Source organism: Vanacampus margaritifer, chromosome 12 (genome assembly GCF_051991255.1).
Source record: "Vanacampus margaritifer isolate UIUO_Vmar chromosome 12, RoL_Vmar_1.0, whole genome shotgun sequence".
In the NCBI taxonomy this organism is placed as follows: Eukaryota; Metazoa; Chordata; class Actinopteri; order Syngnathiformes; family Syngnathidae; genus Vanacampus; species Vanacampus margaritifer.
In genome coordinates, this window is record NC_135443.1 from 16,438,048 (window position 1) to 16,453,905 (window position 15,858).

The 15,858-nt window shown below is 40.4% G+C and overlaps 1 protein-coding gene across 3 annotated transcripts in view; it reads left to right on the forward strand.

Annotated features, from left to right (window-relative positions):
• eys (eyes shut homolog) overlaps positions 1-15,858 on the forward strand; it is a 206,369-nt gene that overhangs the window by 96,753 nt on the left and 93,758 nt on the right. For all 3 annotated transcript variants that reach the window (XM_077582976.1, XM_077582977.1, XM_077582978.1), the window contains one exon: positions 2,309-2,454. In XM_077582976.1, the coding sequence (XP_077439102.1) occupies positions 2,309-2,454 (146 nt within the window). The remainder of the gene's footprint in view (positions 1-2,308; positions 2,455-15,858) is intronic.

Consider the following 15,858-nt stretch of genomic DNA (forward strand, 5'->3'; position numbering starts at 1 on the left):
TTCAAAGTTTCTTCAACTATTCAAATAGTTCCGTCAATTTTATGCCATTTCTTATTCAGTAATTGTTGCAGTATAAGTAGTAATTGATTTTCTTTGATTTATGGCTTACTAAAACTTAATAGGAATATTTACAGTTCAATTTGTCTTATCGTTATAGCATTTTATTTCAAAATTACATACATACAGTATTAATCCATTATGTACGAGGCTGCAGTACAGTATTTCCACCTCAGAAGGGAGCTTTGATTATCCTCTCTTTAAGACAATTAGTATTGCTCAAGCGGTTCAGATGATGGATGGATGGATGGATGGATAAACTTAGGGTCATGTAAAATTTTGACTCACTGATTAGAACACTTAATAAATCTCACCCAAAAAATGATGTGATAAATTAGAAGGTTAGTACACATTTGAAGGGAAAATAACCATGGTTTGATATGTCCTCATGTAACCTCTTATATAAGGATATGTTGTTGTCCTGAACTGTTGTATGAATCCAGGTGCCCAACAATTTGTAAATAAAAGGCGGAATCAGCCTGGGAACTCTTCCTTGTTTATACTACAGCCTTCCCTGCTTCGCAAAACATGTTTTTGAGAGTGTCTGGGAGAGGGCTTGGACAGCCCGGTTTCTCACGCTCACAACTTTTTGTTAACGAATAAAAGACGGAGCGGCACGTGGTCCGGACAGAGTCAGCTGTGGAATACGTACGATTGTCCAGCCGTTTTGCAGCTTGTTCTACCCGGACCGTGGGCTCTCCGGTCTGGTGTCAAGGTAAGCGCTGATGATGATCATATTATGCTGCTTAACGTTGTAGTGTATTGATTGCTGTTTGCTGGGAATAAAAGGCACCATTATTCTAGCAAAGTGAGTTGTATTTATTGCTGTTTGCGGGGAATAAAAGGTACAATTATTCTAGCACAGCACAGGTGTTGATTGCTGTTTGCGGGGAATAAAAGGCACAATTATTCTAGCACAATAAATCAGTCTCTGTGTATTCATTGTTACCGCCGATCACTCACGATCTTGCATAAAAATATAAAGGTGAAGTTGTGTTTTCCACAAAACAACATTGTACTTTATGTGGCGTTGCCAAAATTGGCTCCAATCAATACTCTTCATTCACACCGTCCATTCCAATCCTGTAGGAGGCAGTATGCACGTTACCAACTAAAGAAAATTAACCAATTTGTGAAGAATGAATGATAGCACTAGGGATTGGCGAGTACTAGGGGTGTGCTCAAAGAAACAATACGAGAATATGTCATTGCAGTCCTCTTTACAATACACGTATCGATACGGAGGATTGGAAAGTCATTCAAAAAGTTTCACGGCGCCTTTCTGAAAGCTGCTTCTTGCTGTGCAGTGCACACACATTTCGACCAGGCACGGTGCTGGCGGTAAACGCTGCTAAGATTAGAATTTATTTTTTTTGCTATCCATTATAATCAAAATATCATTTGGATATACACATGACTGTTTTCATAAAAATGTTTGAAATGTAAAATATCGGGATATGTATTGTATCACGACCCCTGTATCGTGATATACATTGTATCGTGAGGTTGTTGGCAATACTCAACCCTAGCGAGTACCGTATACCAGGTATCGTTATAGGGCTGATACCGGGTATTATTTCAAGGTATCGATACTCGCAACGGCGGCCGATACCAATATCGGCCCCCTCTTGTGGCCGTATTGTAATCAGGAACTAGAAATTAGAAGAATAGAAAATTGCCATTAATTTCATGCAATTTTAAGAAAAAAATTATGACAAACTGTATAGGTATATAGGTCTATAAAACTATCTGTCATTGTTTTTTGGGGAAAATTTTATGTATCAAAAATAATTGTGGTATCAGTACTTGGTATCTCGTACTGATTTCGGTCTGGAAAAAAAGTGGTCTCAATCATATATAGAGAACATACAGTATCTGAGGTAAATACTACTTGTGATGCATAAAACTTATCTAGATTTGCATGGCCATCTTAATCTGCAGCATAATTAATTGATCAAAGCTTTCTATTTTCAAATGATGATATCAATACACACCTTTTTTATTATTATAATGGGTTTAATATATTTATTTATCGTGTATATCTTGCTATAAAGACATATCCTCGAAAAAAAATATTGTTTTTTGTTTGTGTAAAACAAACACTTCGAACCAAATAAATCTTAATATCTGATAATATTCTATTTCAGATTATCGTCCAAATATGTTAATTTGCAATGAAGTTCTGACGGCATGCCCCTCATCCATTCTCTCACTTAAATGATTGTGTGATTTTATTTTTTCTGTTCCACAGGTCTCATTGCAGTTGCCCTCCTGGATTTTTCGGAACGCTCTGTGACCTGAGTGGGAACGAGTGTCAAGCTTCACCTTGCCTAGAGGAGGGCACCTGTATCAACAAGCCAGCGGGCTTTGAATGTGTCTGTTGCCCGGGATACACAGGTACGTCTTTTTCCCTCTGGTGACACCAAGATCAATAGAAGAAGAGTCTAAAAAGCTTATCAGGGCTGGTGCGGACCAGAGAGCTGACACAGATGTGGTTTAGTGTAAAAACTGCTTCCCAACATGCTCTTTTAATTGGCCCGCCTGCCCAGGCCAGATGCAGTGGTTGCTTTTTAGTGAAGCTAACAAGGTAAACATTCATGACACCTTTTCACTGTCACATCGCTGCCTTTATTTTATTTCATCAGCTTTCTTAGTCTCAAAACACTATATTTGTTTCTTCAATCCATTCGTCTTATTTTCCAGCCAGACAGATATCAAGCTATTTTAGCGGCCATCCGTGTGCTTGTGTGTGTGTGTGTTTTTGCACTAAAGCCAATTCCTGTCAGCTACTGGGAAGATTAATTTCATTTGTCTTCTGTACTGTATCATCAATTTATCCTTCCTCAATTGAGAGAGGGGGAGAAGTCTCTGAGGTATTGCGACTCTAGAGAGCGGAACCTGACACGCATGGCCCAATTCCCACTGAAGCAGCTTTTATTATTAGGCTTGTGCACACCATAGTACAAGTCATTACTTTTTCTGACGCTCTAAGCTCATGTGAGGAAACAGGACTCCCCAAGAGAGCTAGCGGCCGGAGGATGCGGTCTGACTTGGCTCAAAGCAACTGGAATTCACACACAAAGTATTCACTTTATAACTTTCCGCCGCAGCACAAACTGAAAGTTTGATGTAACTTTTTTACATTAGCCTGTTTAAAATGGATTTGAATGTTATTCTGCTTTGATAGTAATGCTAACCCTTTTTTGGGGGGTTGAAATTTGTTTGTGCCACATAACTATAGTATTTGCTACTGGCACCAGAAAATCAATGTTTTTTTTTCTTTTTGCATATTGAATGCCAGAATCAATTTAGGTCCAACAGTTGAAGGTGCGTACTAATAAATCAGTGTAGTCTATATCTGTTAGCTTGCATGGATGTGATTACACAATAATGACAGTTCGTTTCCACCTGCATTACATTCCATATTGGATTTTATTAGTGTTGCCGGCCAGTGAATCAGAATGTGCATCTTTATTTTGGACTTTGCTTGGTTTTCTGCACTTTCTTTTCAAACACTCTGTAAAAGATTATTAAAAGCTTAGGATCAAACATTTGTAAAAGTATACAAAAATTTGGGATGAGGCAGTGTTTTGGCATCAATTCCAACACATAAAAACACAATAAAATAGGAAAGTGATAGAAATAGATAATGTAGGCAATTCTTTAAGTCATGCGACAAAGAACTTCACTGCACACGCCCATTTCCTGGTTTCATGTTTCATAAAGTCTTAAAAATACAATATCTACAGTACACATATATTGTCTTACAACAATACTTAACCATATTCACAATTTCATAGGCACCAATGAATAGAATAGTGACATTTCTGGTAAAAAAAATATATATTTGCAAGCGATGCGTACATTGCCAGGCCCATTCAAGTGTATGATTTATAGTAGTGTTTCTCAACCGTTTTTGAGCCACGGCACACTTTTTTCATCTAAAAAAATCTTGAAGCACACCACCTATAGAAAATGTAAAAAACAATAGAGGTGTCAGTCGATTTTTTTAATCGTAGTTAATCTCAGAACTTCACTAATTAACTCACGATTAATCGCAAATTTATTGCACATTTTATATCTCATGTTATATCTACATTTATAATAAAGTGTACAATATTTTTTTTCAAATTTTTCATACTCTTGTTAACGTAAAACTGTGAATAAATGTTAACCTAATAGAAATATGATTGCATTTTTTAGTTATTGATACAGTAATTTCATAACAATTCATACAAAATTAAAAAATAGGTACTGTACTGTAACGGAACAAGATTGAGAAACATAGATTTGTGTTGGTCATTTTTCTTTCACTACATGGCATAATTTTGTTTGTAAGACAATGGTGACAGCTCAGCGCATTTTTTTTTATATAAGAGCTGAGTAATTTTTAACATGAAGTAACTTGTAAAAAAATAACTGTAAAATACAACTTGACCCCAGCCCCTACAAATATATGCATTGTTATTTAATTTATTACTGCTAAATTGTGTTACAGTGACTCCTTTGCACAAAACAAAAGAGATTTTCATACTAAAGGACCTTTGTGCAGTTTTTTACTCGCGACTGCCACCTCTGGCCCAAAGTGTTTAATTCTATCATGGCCAACATCATTGCTATAACTACTACTCAAAATCATTCGCTTCCACTTCTACACATTTATAGACATGATTAACCATTGATTTATTTCTGCCCAACGCTAGGCTTAACATGCATCATTCACAATTTGACATACAAATAATATTTAACTGCACCTCGTTTCTCACCTTAATTCATTCGGTGCTACCAACAGACCTCAACTGTGTCGCCTCCTAAGTGGAGATTCCTCTGCATTTTATAGCCAATTTTTGTTTCCGGAACAAGGAACAAAGCCGAGGGGAGAGTTGGCTCATCACCATAGCAATTATACCATAACTCGCCAAAACACAACAGCCCCGTGCTTAGCAAACACTTCTTTTTTTTTCTCAACACACACATTCACACAATCTCATACAAACATAGTCTCCGAGTCCCGGGCGGGAAGTGTTCTTGCGCCACCTGTGCTTACACAGTTGCCTTCATGGAAACTATCCGAAAGGGAGAGAGAGAAAGTACGCAATCAAACGGAACAATCACGAGCGATGTTACGACCCGCCCTCTACAAGAATTAGAGACGTGTGCGCAGCTACGGCGCGCTTCTCGTTAATGTGATGTACACCGGTCATTAACGCAAGAGCCAACGCAGAATTATAAACCAGGCTTTACTCCACAGTGACACACTATTTGCGGATAATAATTAATTTGTTGTTACCAATTAGATGGAATTGGACAATTTCCCACGGCACACCAGACAATCACACACTAGTGTGCCGCAACACAGTGGTTGAGAAACACTGATTTATAGAACACTTTAAAACAAACATTGCTACATACAAAGTGCTGTACATGGAGTAAAAAGTCATCTAACAAAAGCAAAGAATTAAAAACAATATAACATAAAAACAGTAAATACCATATAACACTTGCGCCAAGATAATGTGTCAATAAATATGGGAAAAACACTGCAATCGCCACACACAGTGCCTCTTTGATCAACTCCATTGGAGACCCTTTGAGGACCCAGCTGTAGATTAATGAAATGAATTAGCTTGATGCATTGGTTAGGCATTAGATTAGTCTGGCAATGGATATACTGTAGATCTATCCCAACGTTCTTATACTGCAATTAAAAAGAAAGACAAAGAACTTTGTGACAGCATTGTGAAATTATTTTACAATATTTTTGTATGTGTGGCCTATACAGTGTTGCCTCGTTTTTCGCTGGTGTTAGGTTCCCAAAAATACCGCAAAGTTAGCTTTATGTTTTACATTTATTATATATTTTTTTAAGTCTCTAAAACCCCTCACCACACAGCTTATACACTTTTCTCATCGAGACATTTACATTTGTTCACATTTCTCTCTTGTTTAAACATTCTCAATGTTTAAACATTCTCAATGTTTAAACTTCACCAATTTTATGAAATAGGTACATTACTGTAAAAAAGAAAAGAAAAAGAAAAGTGAAACAGCGAGGCCGCGAAAAGTGAACCGCTTTATAGCGAGGGAACACTGTATTGTATCTGCAATAAAACTTCAAGTGCAATATGATGTTTCACCATTAGGCTAAGGGGCGCTAGACTTACTTAAAAGTATTTAAATCGAGAGATAATATGTGCAAGGGCAGATTTGACAGGTCATGTCCAAAATCAATGACCTAATATTACATTTAAATATGCTGCATTAGATTTAATACAACTTGACATTTGCACAGAATCAGTGGAAAAAGCAAAAAATAAAAATAATGCGGAAAAGAGACACAGAATGAAATAGTCTTTTTTGTTTTTTTTAATGAAGTCACTTCCAGATTAATGTAAATATTTTACAAATTTTAATAATAATAATAATCTTAACTAGAATTAATTAGATTGAATCCTTAAACCAATAATAATTCATAATTTGACATTTAACAGTAAAATCACCAAGATGTAATAGTGAATAGAATTGCTGTGATGACCTCAAACGATTAGTGCACTTAAGTGGTGTGTAGTGACAAACTCATGTTGGATTCACACCCGTGAGAACATTACTGTGTGTGCAGTGATTTACGTCACATAACATTAATGAGGTATTTATTTTGAGACATGGCCTTTTATGATGTATTTCGCATATCCATGAATTGGCTTCTATAACATCTCATCATTTAAACCTACCAGAATAGAACATGAATATACGGTAATGCTCATAGGGTAGCTACTTCTGGAGTTGTTAATGAGTCCACGGCAAACTAACAGCCTGTCACTAAAGGCATTTGACTGCTGTTGATTTCAACCCAGCACAATAGCTTTGAAGTAGATTATACTGAACAACTCGAGCGAGAGAACCTAGAAGCAAAAAAAAAAAAAAGCTTACTGTTGCTTTACATGTACATCGTTCAGAGGCATGCATTCAGTAATTGCCTTAGTATAGGCTCCCAACCTAATCACGTAATTATGCGTTTTGTGCTGTTGTATACATTATTTCCCCTTCGTGCAATACTGACATACAATATAAAAATGTTAATCTCACTCTGAGACAGCCCAGGCAGCTGCCTGAATTTCACTTGTCGGATCATTAATGAGGATGTTTTTGCTTTTAAGGCCCCCAGCATGTATTGTTTAACTATACGTGGGAGCCGCATTCCATCCTGAGGTCAGGAGTCATTACAGTGACATGATCAATGGGTGATCACGCTTAAATAAATCACAGTTTGGGCTGTTGTCGTTTGTCGCCCTCTGTTTTCTCGTCTTCACTCGTCATTAAGGAGCCTGTTCCCTTGAGTGATAGGACAGTGCAATCAGCACATTGTTGCCGTTCCCTCAGTCAGCACATTGTTGGATGATGATGATGCTGCAGTGAGGCTTCAGTGAATTTGCTATGCTGGATGAACATGACAATAGAAATGTGTCATCAGTTCAATCTTTTGTACAGAGTATGTACAAGCCTTCCATAAAGGGTTACTTTCACTTTCCTCTCACATTCATCCCTTGATCATAAAGCAAGATGTTTTATAACAAACAAATCAATCATGATTTTACAAGTAACGCTTCTATAGAATTTTATGTTTAACACCCAAAAAAAAAAAACGTTTTATGTAATTGTGTGAATGCTGAGTGCTTATTTCACATATTCTCCTCACTTTTTTGACACGTTTGACCTCACACATAATACATCTGTTCCAATTTCAACATGCTCCAAAAAATTCACGCCAACCAGGCATATATTTTTTATCATTCCACATACTTATTTTTTTTTACACAATTTAACATCTTATATCAAACAAAAATGTCTCCATGCCAGCCATGCCTAGTTCGCAGTAGACCAGGGTTCATATCCCTGTTGGAGCAGATTTTAGTCCAGTTTCAATTTCTGATAATAATCATTGTCTAGTTAGTTAACATCCATTCTAGTCCATGTGATATCACATCGTTAAGTTTTTTTTTACAATATCGTTCTTTATTTTATTTTATTTTATTTTCATTTTCACAAGCATTCTAACATGCATTTAGATATGAGCATTCAGCTTTTAGCACGCATTTCTCCAGTCCAGAGACCAGTGACCAGTGACCATGTGCCTTTAAAGAAATAATTTAAAAATTCTAAATCCTAGCTTCACCCTACTGAATGTTTTGGAATTATTTCTTCTTCCAATAAATACTATTTTTCACTTTTATTTTTTTAATTCCACCATATCCCCACCCCATCGCCACCACACATTCTCAGGAGTTCGTTTTCTTTTGCGATCCTGTATTGATCTTTACACTTTGACAACTTTTGTGACCTCTGCACTCAGAATGATGAAATGTAGCTCTCGGCTACAAAACAAACAAAAAACATAAATCAAAGATTGTGAGTTTGACAGAATGTTTTGCATTTGCTAGTGAGTATATATGTTTTTTGTTGTTGTTTTATTAAGAGCCAAGCCTTTTTATATCCAAACCAGTCAAATAGTATTTTATTCCAATAAAAAAAAAAAAAGTGTAATGAAAGCATACTAACACACCAAACTAGTAATTGTATGTCCATCCATTCATTCATTATTTTTATTTTTCCTAAATGTAGACAACATGCTATTTTTAGAAAATTATGATATACATTTTACAACTGTGTGGTTAAACTGTATTTGTTATTTATATTATTGAATATTCAGTCCCCTGAAGAGACATGCAGAAAATGAAAGTCTCAAACCCTCCGTAATGTGTAGAGTCTAATTCACTTGCTGATGTTTGTGTGGAAGCTGGCTGATTAAAGTACTAAAGGATGTTTCTCCGTATGATAACTAATGAGGTGTCAAACTGACTCATGAGAGTTAATGATTCGGCTTACAGAAAATATTTTTTTCGTAAAAAGCATTAATGTTTATTGTTTTTTTTTACAGTAGTAGAATGTTAAGTGAGCATGAGGGAGCTTGAGGTTAAAAGAAATGGCTACGAGCCAACCATGATATAATTTAATTATAAGCGCCTTGCCATTCAAATTGAATTTAGATCAGACCAATGCAGATGTATTCCAGTTAATAAGAGCAACATTACAAAGCAAACTATTATCCTCTATATTAAGGTGAAGATTTACAGATGTGATGGCCAGTACAGTATATCTAACTTAAAAACAGTACATTGCAAAATTTAATGTTGTCGCATTTGCCCAAAAACGTTTTGGACAATTCTTTGAAAATGCAAAGAAAGAGTGAAACACACATGCAGTTAAAACTGAATGAATCCACCTGATTACCATACATAGTAATGGAAGATTGTTACTGGTGATTTGTCCAAGAATTTTGCACCATCAGTTAAATATTACACATGCACAATCTAGTGAGACCCCAACAAAAACTGGCCTTTACAAAAAAATTATGTTTCTTTTTTCAACAATACTTTATTAATAAACCATACGTCCCTGGGCATCTTTAAAGGATAACTCTTGCTTCACCCCTCACTAAGATTTAAAATGGGCGCTCAAAGGGGCTGTTGCCTGGTGGACCGTTAAATTGCGAATGAGATGGGTGTGGTCTGGCTGTGATTGACAGCAGCAACTCACTAAGAAGCCGTTTAAGGAGGCGCGTACGAGAATGAGCCGGTGGGTGGCGGGGGCAACTACGTCATACGGATGGAGTGACGTAGTATGTATCGTCTCGTGTAATGAGAGGACAAATAGCCAAATTGAGTTTATCCCAGTGGGTTACCTGAAGATGGCGCCCAACACACGGTTTCTACTCCAAATTTAAGCTTTCGACAAACATGCACTAAAATGCCAAAGTAATGACCAGGACATGTAGACAGCATTTGTAGACAAGACCGCTTTAATGCGCGTACTTACCTGTGCTGCAGTCGTCAGGGAGCTATCAGAATCATAAAAAAAAAAGACAATTTGTTGATTTTTCTGTCAATCATGCAAGCGATGACCAACCTGCGGCCGCAGATGATTCTGTGCATCGCTGTGGTCGAAATAGGGTGTGTCCCAAGAGAGGGCCTATCAGAGGTCTTAACAGTTTCATATACTATTGTGCCACTTGTTCAACTTTCTGTCAGTCACTTTGCCGCCAATTTACTAACCACGCCCACTCCGCCTAAAAAAAGTTTTAGAGCGGCGCTCAAAAAAAGGTTCAAAAGGAAAAAGAGCGCCATGACAAAGAGTTAATGGGCCAAATTCCCAAGCTCACTGGCTTTTTAACTCTTTCACTGCCAGACGTTTTCAGAAACGGGTTGTCCCCACTGCCAGCCGATTTAAGCATTTTGAGTGATCTTTCAAGGTCCACAGAAAATGTTGTGTTTGGACTATGGAAACACACATACTACCAAATGAAAGATTGGACTCTCAGCTTTCATCAAAAAAAAAAAAAGCATGTTTCTACCTTATTCCGTTCTTCAGTAATTAACAATAGAAAATGGTTACTTTCACCGAAATTCTCTGTTTTGAAACAAAAAATGGAGAAAAAGAGCTTTTTGTGAAACGATGTTATTTCATGCACTCTAGTGAATTGTACACTTCTTTTTGTCCATGAATGATGCCATAAACACCTAAATAGTGCTTTACTTCTGTAAAACGCTTTCACCAACAATGAAAAAGTGTTTTTTGATTGCAAAATACGTTTATTTCCATTCAACAGTGTAACAATTTGACAAAACAATTTCGCAAACTATTTACAAATGTGTGCAACTGTGGTACTACTTACAATTATGTGGATGTTTCAAATACAGTTTTTCCTTTTGTAACGCTCTCCTGCGTGCAAGGAGACGCCAGGACTCGCACAACAGTTTACTTTCACTTTCGCATTGGTCCGTTTTGCGTGCAAACGTTACACTTTCTTGACGTTCCTTTTTTTCCGGGGAATAAAAAGCAATTAGCACACTGTACACACTTCCTCCGATGAATATGCATTGGACTCAGGGCACTCTCCGTCGTCCGATCGAACGTCCGCCTGTGCGTGCTCGGTTGCGCTCTGCGTTACGACACCGTCATAGCCGCTGCGTCAGCGGTTCCAATTTCGCCGTCAAGCTCGGATTCACCTTCATCATCATCGATGATGATCATCGTCGTCATCAATGTACTATTTTAGCGTTGGTCGATGCCTTTCGTCTTGTAAGTGTAGAGCTGCTTGCAAACGCTCGCCATTGCCCGTTCCCTCCTCCATCTAGCTCCCTCTAACGTCTTCTACTGCCGCGTCAATGCTTCCCAACCACGGAGTCACCACCCTCATCTTCATCATCGATGATGATCATCGTCGTCAACAATGTGCTCTTTCAGCGATGCTTTTGGTCTTTGAAAAAAACGTCTCGGGCGTGAGCTCCTCGCGACCGGCCGCCATTTTTCCTTTGTCTTCCATTCTCATCTCCTGCTCGACGCTCTAGCTCCGCCTCTACTGACGCCCACCCGATCTTGTCAAAAGAGAGTCATTGCTGCCCTCTAGGGGCCAAAAATAGTCATTAGGCACAACAGACAGGCTGGAAACTTTCACCAGACATGCGGTTTCCTCTACCCGTTTCAAAAAAAAAATAAATAAATCATTGGATGACGTCTTTTGACGTCATTGGCAGTGCTCCGTAGGTTTTTACTTGACGTCTTTAAACGTCAGTGGCAGTGAAAGAGTTAAGATGCAAAAACTTTGGCGAAGAAGGTGCGGGGGAAGTGGGAGGGGAGACGGACCTAATCGGCAAATGGGCCGTCACGATTACACCTGAGGTCGCCGTCGCCGTCTGCCGTCACCGTCGTCATCTGCCGTCGTCGTCTGCTGTAGGAGGGGGGACACCCTATAGTTGTTGAAGACAAGATGCGTGCATACTTGGCTAGAATTTTAAACACCAGAGATGTTTTTTCTCCAGAACGCACTTTCTCCGAACACTTACTAATTGGGAAAGTGTGCAAAGAGAATGTCTGTGCAATTCCCCTCAAAGGGGCATCAAATTTTGCTTTGCATGCAAAATTTTGGGGGGAAAAATAGAGCTAAATCAGCATTTTCTACATCAGGATTTTCTGATTGGAAACAAGCAAATGAGCGATTACGTGAGCATGAATGGCCATGATAGCTTTTATTAACGAGTCAGCTGAACACGGTGTGGTGGATTGTTGACAATTGGTCTTATGTGCTTTTTTTTGTCAGAGTGTTGACTGGCTTTTAGAGGAAGTATCCACCAATTTGGTGATGTCCACAATGGTAACTATTTGGGATGTATGAAACTGTTAATCCAATTTGACCCTTTTTTGAAATTCCACATGGAAAAAATATGGAAATGCTGGAAGTGGAACAACCTCATATATATCTTTAAATGTGTGTGAGGAATTTATCGATCTGATGGGTAAAAAAGTGAAATTGTTGGTAAAGTGAAAATGGTGAAATATTTTTCCATTAGTGTTGACATTTCCCATTTATACTAAGATTTGTGTCACCAGATGGTTGCATTGAAGAGCGCTTTGTAAAATTTTTGCCAATAGTAAGGCACACTGGTGAAAGCCTGTTCCAGTCACTGACAAGTGTTTTAGAAGAGATGAGGGTTGATATTGCAAATTGCAGGGGGCAGTGCTATGATAATGCCAGCAATATGTCTGGAGCCTACAAAGAGGTACAAGCACGCTTGAGAAAAATCAACCCCCAATGTGAGTGGGTGCCATGTGCAGCCCGCACACTTAATATGTGCGCTGATTTATTTGTCAATGGTGGAAAAATGAGCAGTGCATCTCGGTTAGGGTTTTGGGGGGGGCTATATATATATATATTTTTTTTTTTTCTGGAGAGCTCAGTATTGTTCATTCGGTAATTTTACCGATTTGACATGTCATCATCATTGCTCTCCTTTTTTTCTTTTTTTTTTATATATATATATTTTTTTGTATTTTTATTATTTTTTTGTATGTGGGTGAATATGTGTATGTGCGTGCGTGCGTGCGTGCATTCATTAGTTCACCTAAAACCTATAAAAAAATAAATAAATCCCATACCGTTTCCCTAAACCAAACACTTCCAGCCAGAGTCGTGAGGCCGTCAGGAAACCCGAGAAAGAACCAAAGAAAGGAAAGGAAAGTGAAATCCAGCACCGACCAGACACCACCCACCAGGCCACCAACCAGAGTCCTTCACCAACCCCAGAGACATCTAAATTTCAACAAATCAGGGAGACCTCAAGAGACCAAAGTAGAGACTGAGGAAAGGAAGGAAGGACAGACGAAGCGGAGTGAGATCCACAGACACCAGCCTCCACCGATTCAATGACCTGAGGAAGATTGTGTCTGAGTTTCGATAGATGCTGGTGTGGTGGATCTGGCATGCATGAAAATCTCCACCAAAGAGGGGAGCCGTCGACCCCTGCCAGAACAGAGCAAGCGCAACACCTCAGGGCCCCCCAGGCCGCGGCAGCGCCAAAGGACGACCCCCGGGCCCCGCAGGGGCCACCGGCCGGAGAGCAAACCCAGGAGCAGGAGCGCCCCCCACCCCAACGCGGCCCGCGCCCCCAACCCAACGCAGCAGGACGGGGCACTGCAGGCCCGCCAGGAACCCCACCGGCCCACAACGCCCGCTCCCCCCACGACCCCCCCGCCCCCCATCCACCCCCGCCATCCACCACAACCCAGACCCCCAAACCCCCAGACACCCTCCCACCCCCAGCACCCCCCCCCCACCCAGCCACCACCACCCCCCAAACAAGCCGCCCCTCCCCCCGACCCCACCCCCACCAACTGGCAGCCCCCCAGCCCCCGACCCCCAGATCCCGGGGAACTGGAGCAGAGGGAAATGATATCCCCCTCTGCTCCGATCCAACCGCCTCCCAGGCATGTCAGTAAGTGTATGTGGTGCATTAAAAAAAAAAATGGGGGGTGGGGGGTGCACGGACAGGGGACCGCAGCACTGCTCTATACTGCGGTCTGCCCCAACCAATGCCCCAGCCCCCACACACAGTTGTGTGGTGCATTAAAATTGGAGGGGAGTTGTATGGCGAAGACGGTGTTTCCACCCTACCCCAGCACCCCCCTCAAAGTGTGTTATGTGCCCTATATCGCTATAAAAGTGTATTGTGCAAACTAGTGCAGCGAGTTAAGGAGGAGCGACCAGTGGGCCCTTCCCCAACTGGGCGGCGGAGGGAGGCGCACCCGCCCACCAAACCCCCATCCACCCCACCGAGACCCCGGCGGGCATGTGGGACCAGCCCGGCGGGGCGATAGGGCTCGCCCCCCGCATACTGGGCCCGCCCGAGGTGCCAGGAGGTCCACCGGAGCGGGGCGGGCACAACACCAACCCACCAGCCCTCCCGGCCCCCGGAGCGCCGAGACCCGGGCCACGGATGGAGCCCCCGACCCAGGGGAGAGGGAAGGGACGGGGGAAGGAGACGACAAGAAGGGCAGGAGGCAGCGGCAGGGCCGCAGAGAGAGGGGGAGAGGAGGAGGAAGGGTGACGAGGAAGAAGGGACAGGGAAGCGGAGGACGGGCGGGGAGAGGCAGCAAGGGGGAGGAAGGGGGAGGGGAGAGGGTACCACGGGGCACCCCGGCGGCCCACAGGCCCCGAACCGCGTCGCCGGGCCTGGGGGGGGCTATATTTGATAGTTAGCCGGGGCCTATGAGTAGGTAAAGGCGTTTGTTTGTAGACACCAGTTTATACAGTTTATCAGCCCAAAAAAAAGTTGATTTAGGGTTGAGTTATCCTTTAAAAGTAAAGAAGAATATTTATTTCTACCAGAATGGGATGTGCTCGCAGGAAAGGTCAGTTACCACATGATATTTAATAAAAGGAAGAAAAGAAAAAAAACTTTTATTTTTTATTTTTTTTAATTTTTTTTTATCCAATGTGACCTGCATCTTTTAAATCTATCAAAAATAATGAATGAGCCTGACAAAGCAGTTTACAGCATCAATGGGATGTACAGTTCAACAGATAATCATTACATAGCTTGACAAGGGCATGCAGTAAATAACCCATTGTGTAGCATTAAAGGATAAGACTGCAGCGTTTAGTTATCTTTTCGCCAAAAAAACTCCCAAAAAAACAAATCAGATATGGTGATTTTAAAAAAATATTATTTTTATTTTTTTACTTTAACTGTAACCACATTTTATTCACACTGTCTGGTTGCAGTTTTATGTTGAACGTTGCGAGGTTGTATTCCCAATGGAGTTGATCAATAAATAAATACTCCCTTGAATCTCACACCATTTTTTTTTTTTTGCTGCCTAAGTTTGACCTTTCCAATATAGCAGCAGGAGTCGAGGTGCATCAGACCAAGCAATCTTCCTCCAATCTTCTCTTGTCAAATTTTCTTCTTCCAATCTTGCATGGTCTCATTGTTATGAGTCTATGAGAAAGGATACTTGAGTTTCCCACTCTGAAGTCACATTGGCACCAGGTCATGTGCCCTGCTGTGCTCTCTTCATGGTTCAAATTATTGTGCTTTCTTCTAACGAGTGGATGTTTTCCTTGACCAATCTGGTGATTTTCGTCTGACCTCTACCATCATTTTTGCCAATAGAACTCTCATTCCCTGAATCTTTGCTTTTTGTCGAGCCAGCTTCAATAAATCCTACACATAGTTCTGAGTGAAGATTGGTCCCAGTTGATTTAGCAGATTGTGTTGACTATGTCTACATGCTTAATAAGGTGTTAAGATATGTGTGTTAACAAGCAGTTGAATTAGCAACTAACAAAGTACATAACACACATATTAGCACACTTGTCAACCAACTATTCCCACAGGAAACAATGACTATCCTGACATTGTATGGAGGTATGAGTATTAAAATTGTGATTTACATTTGTAACTTCCT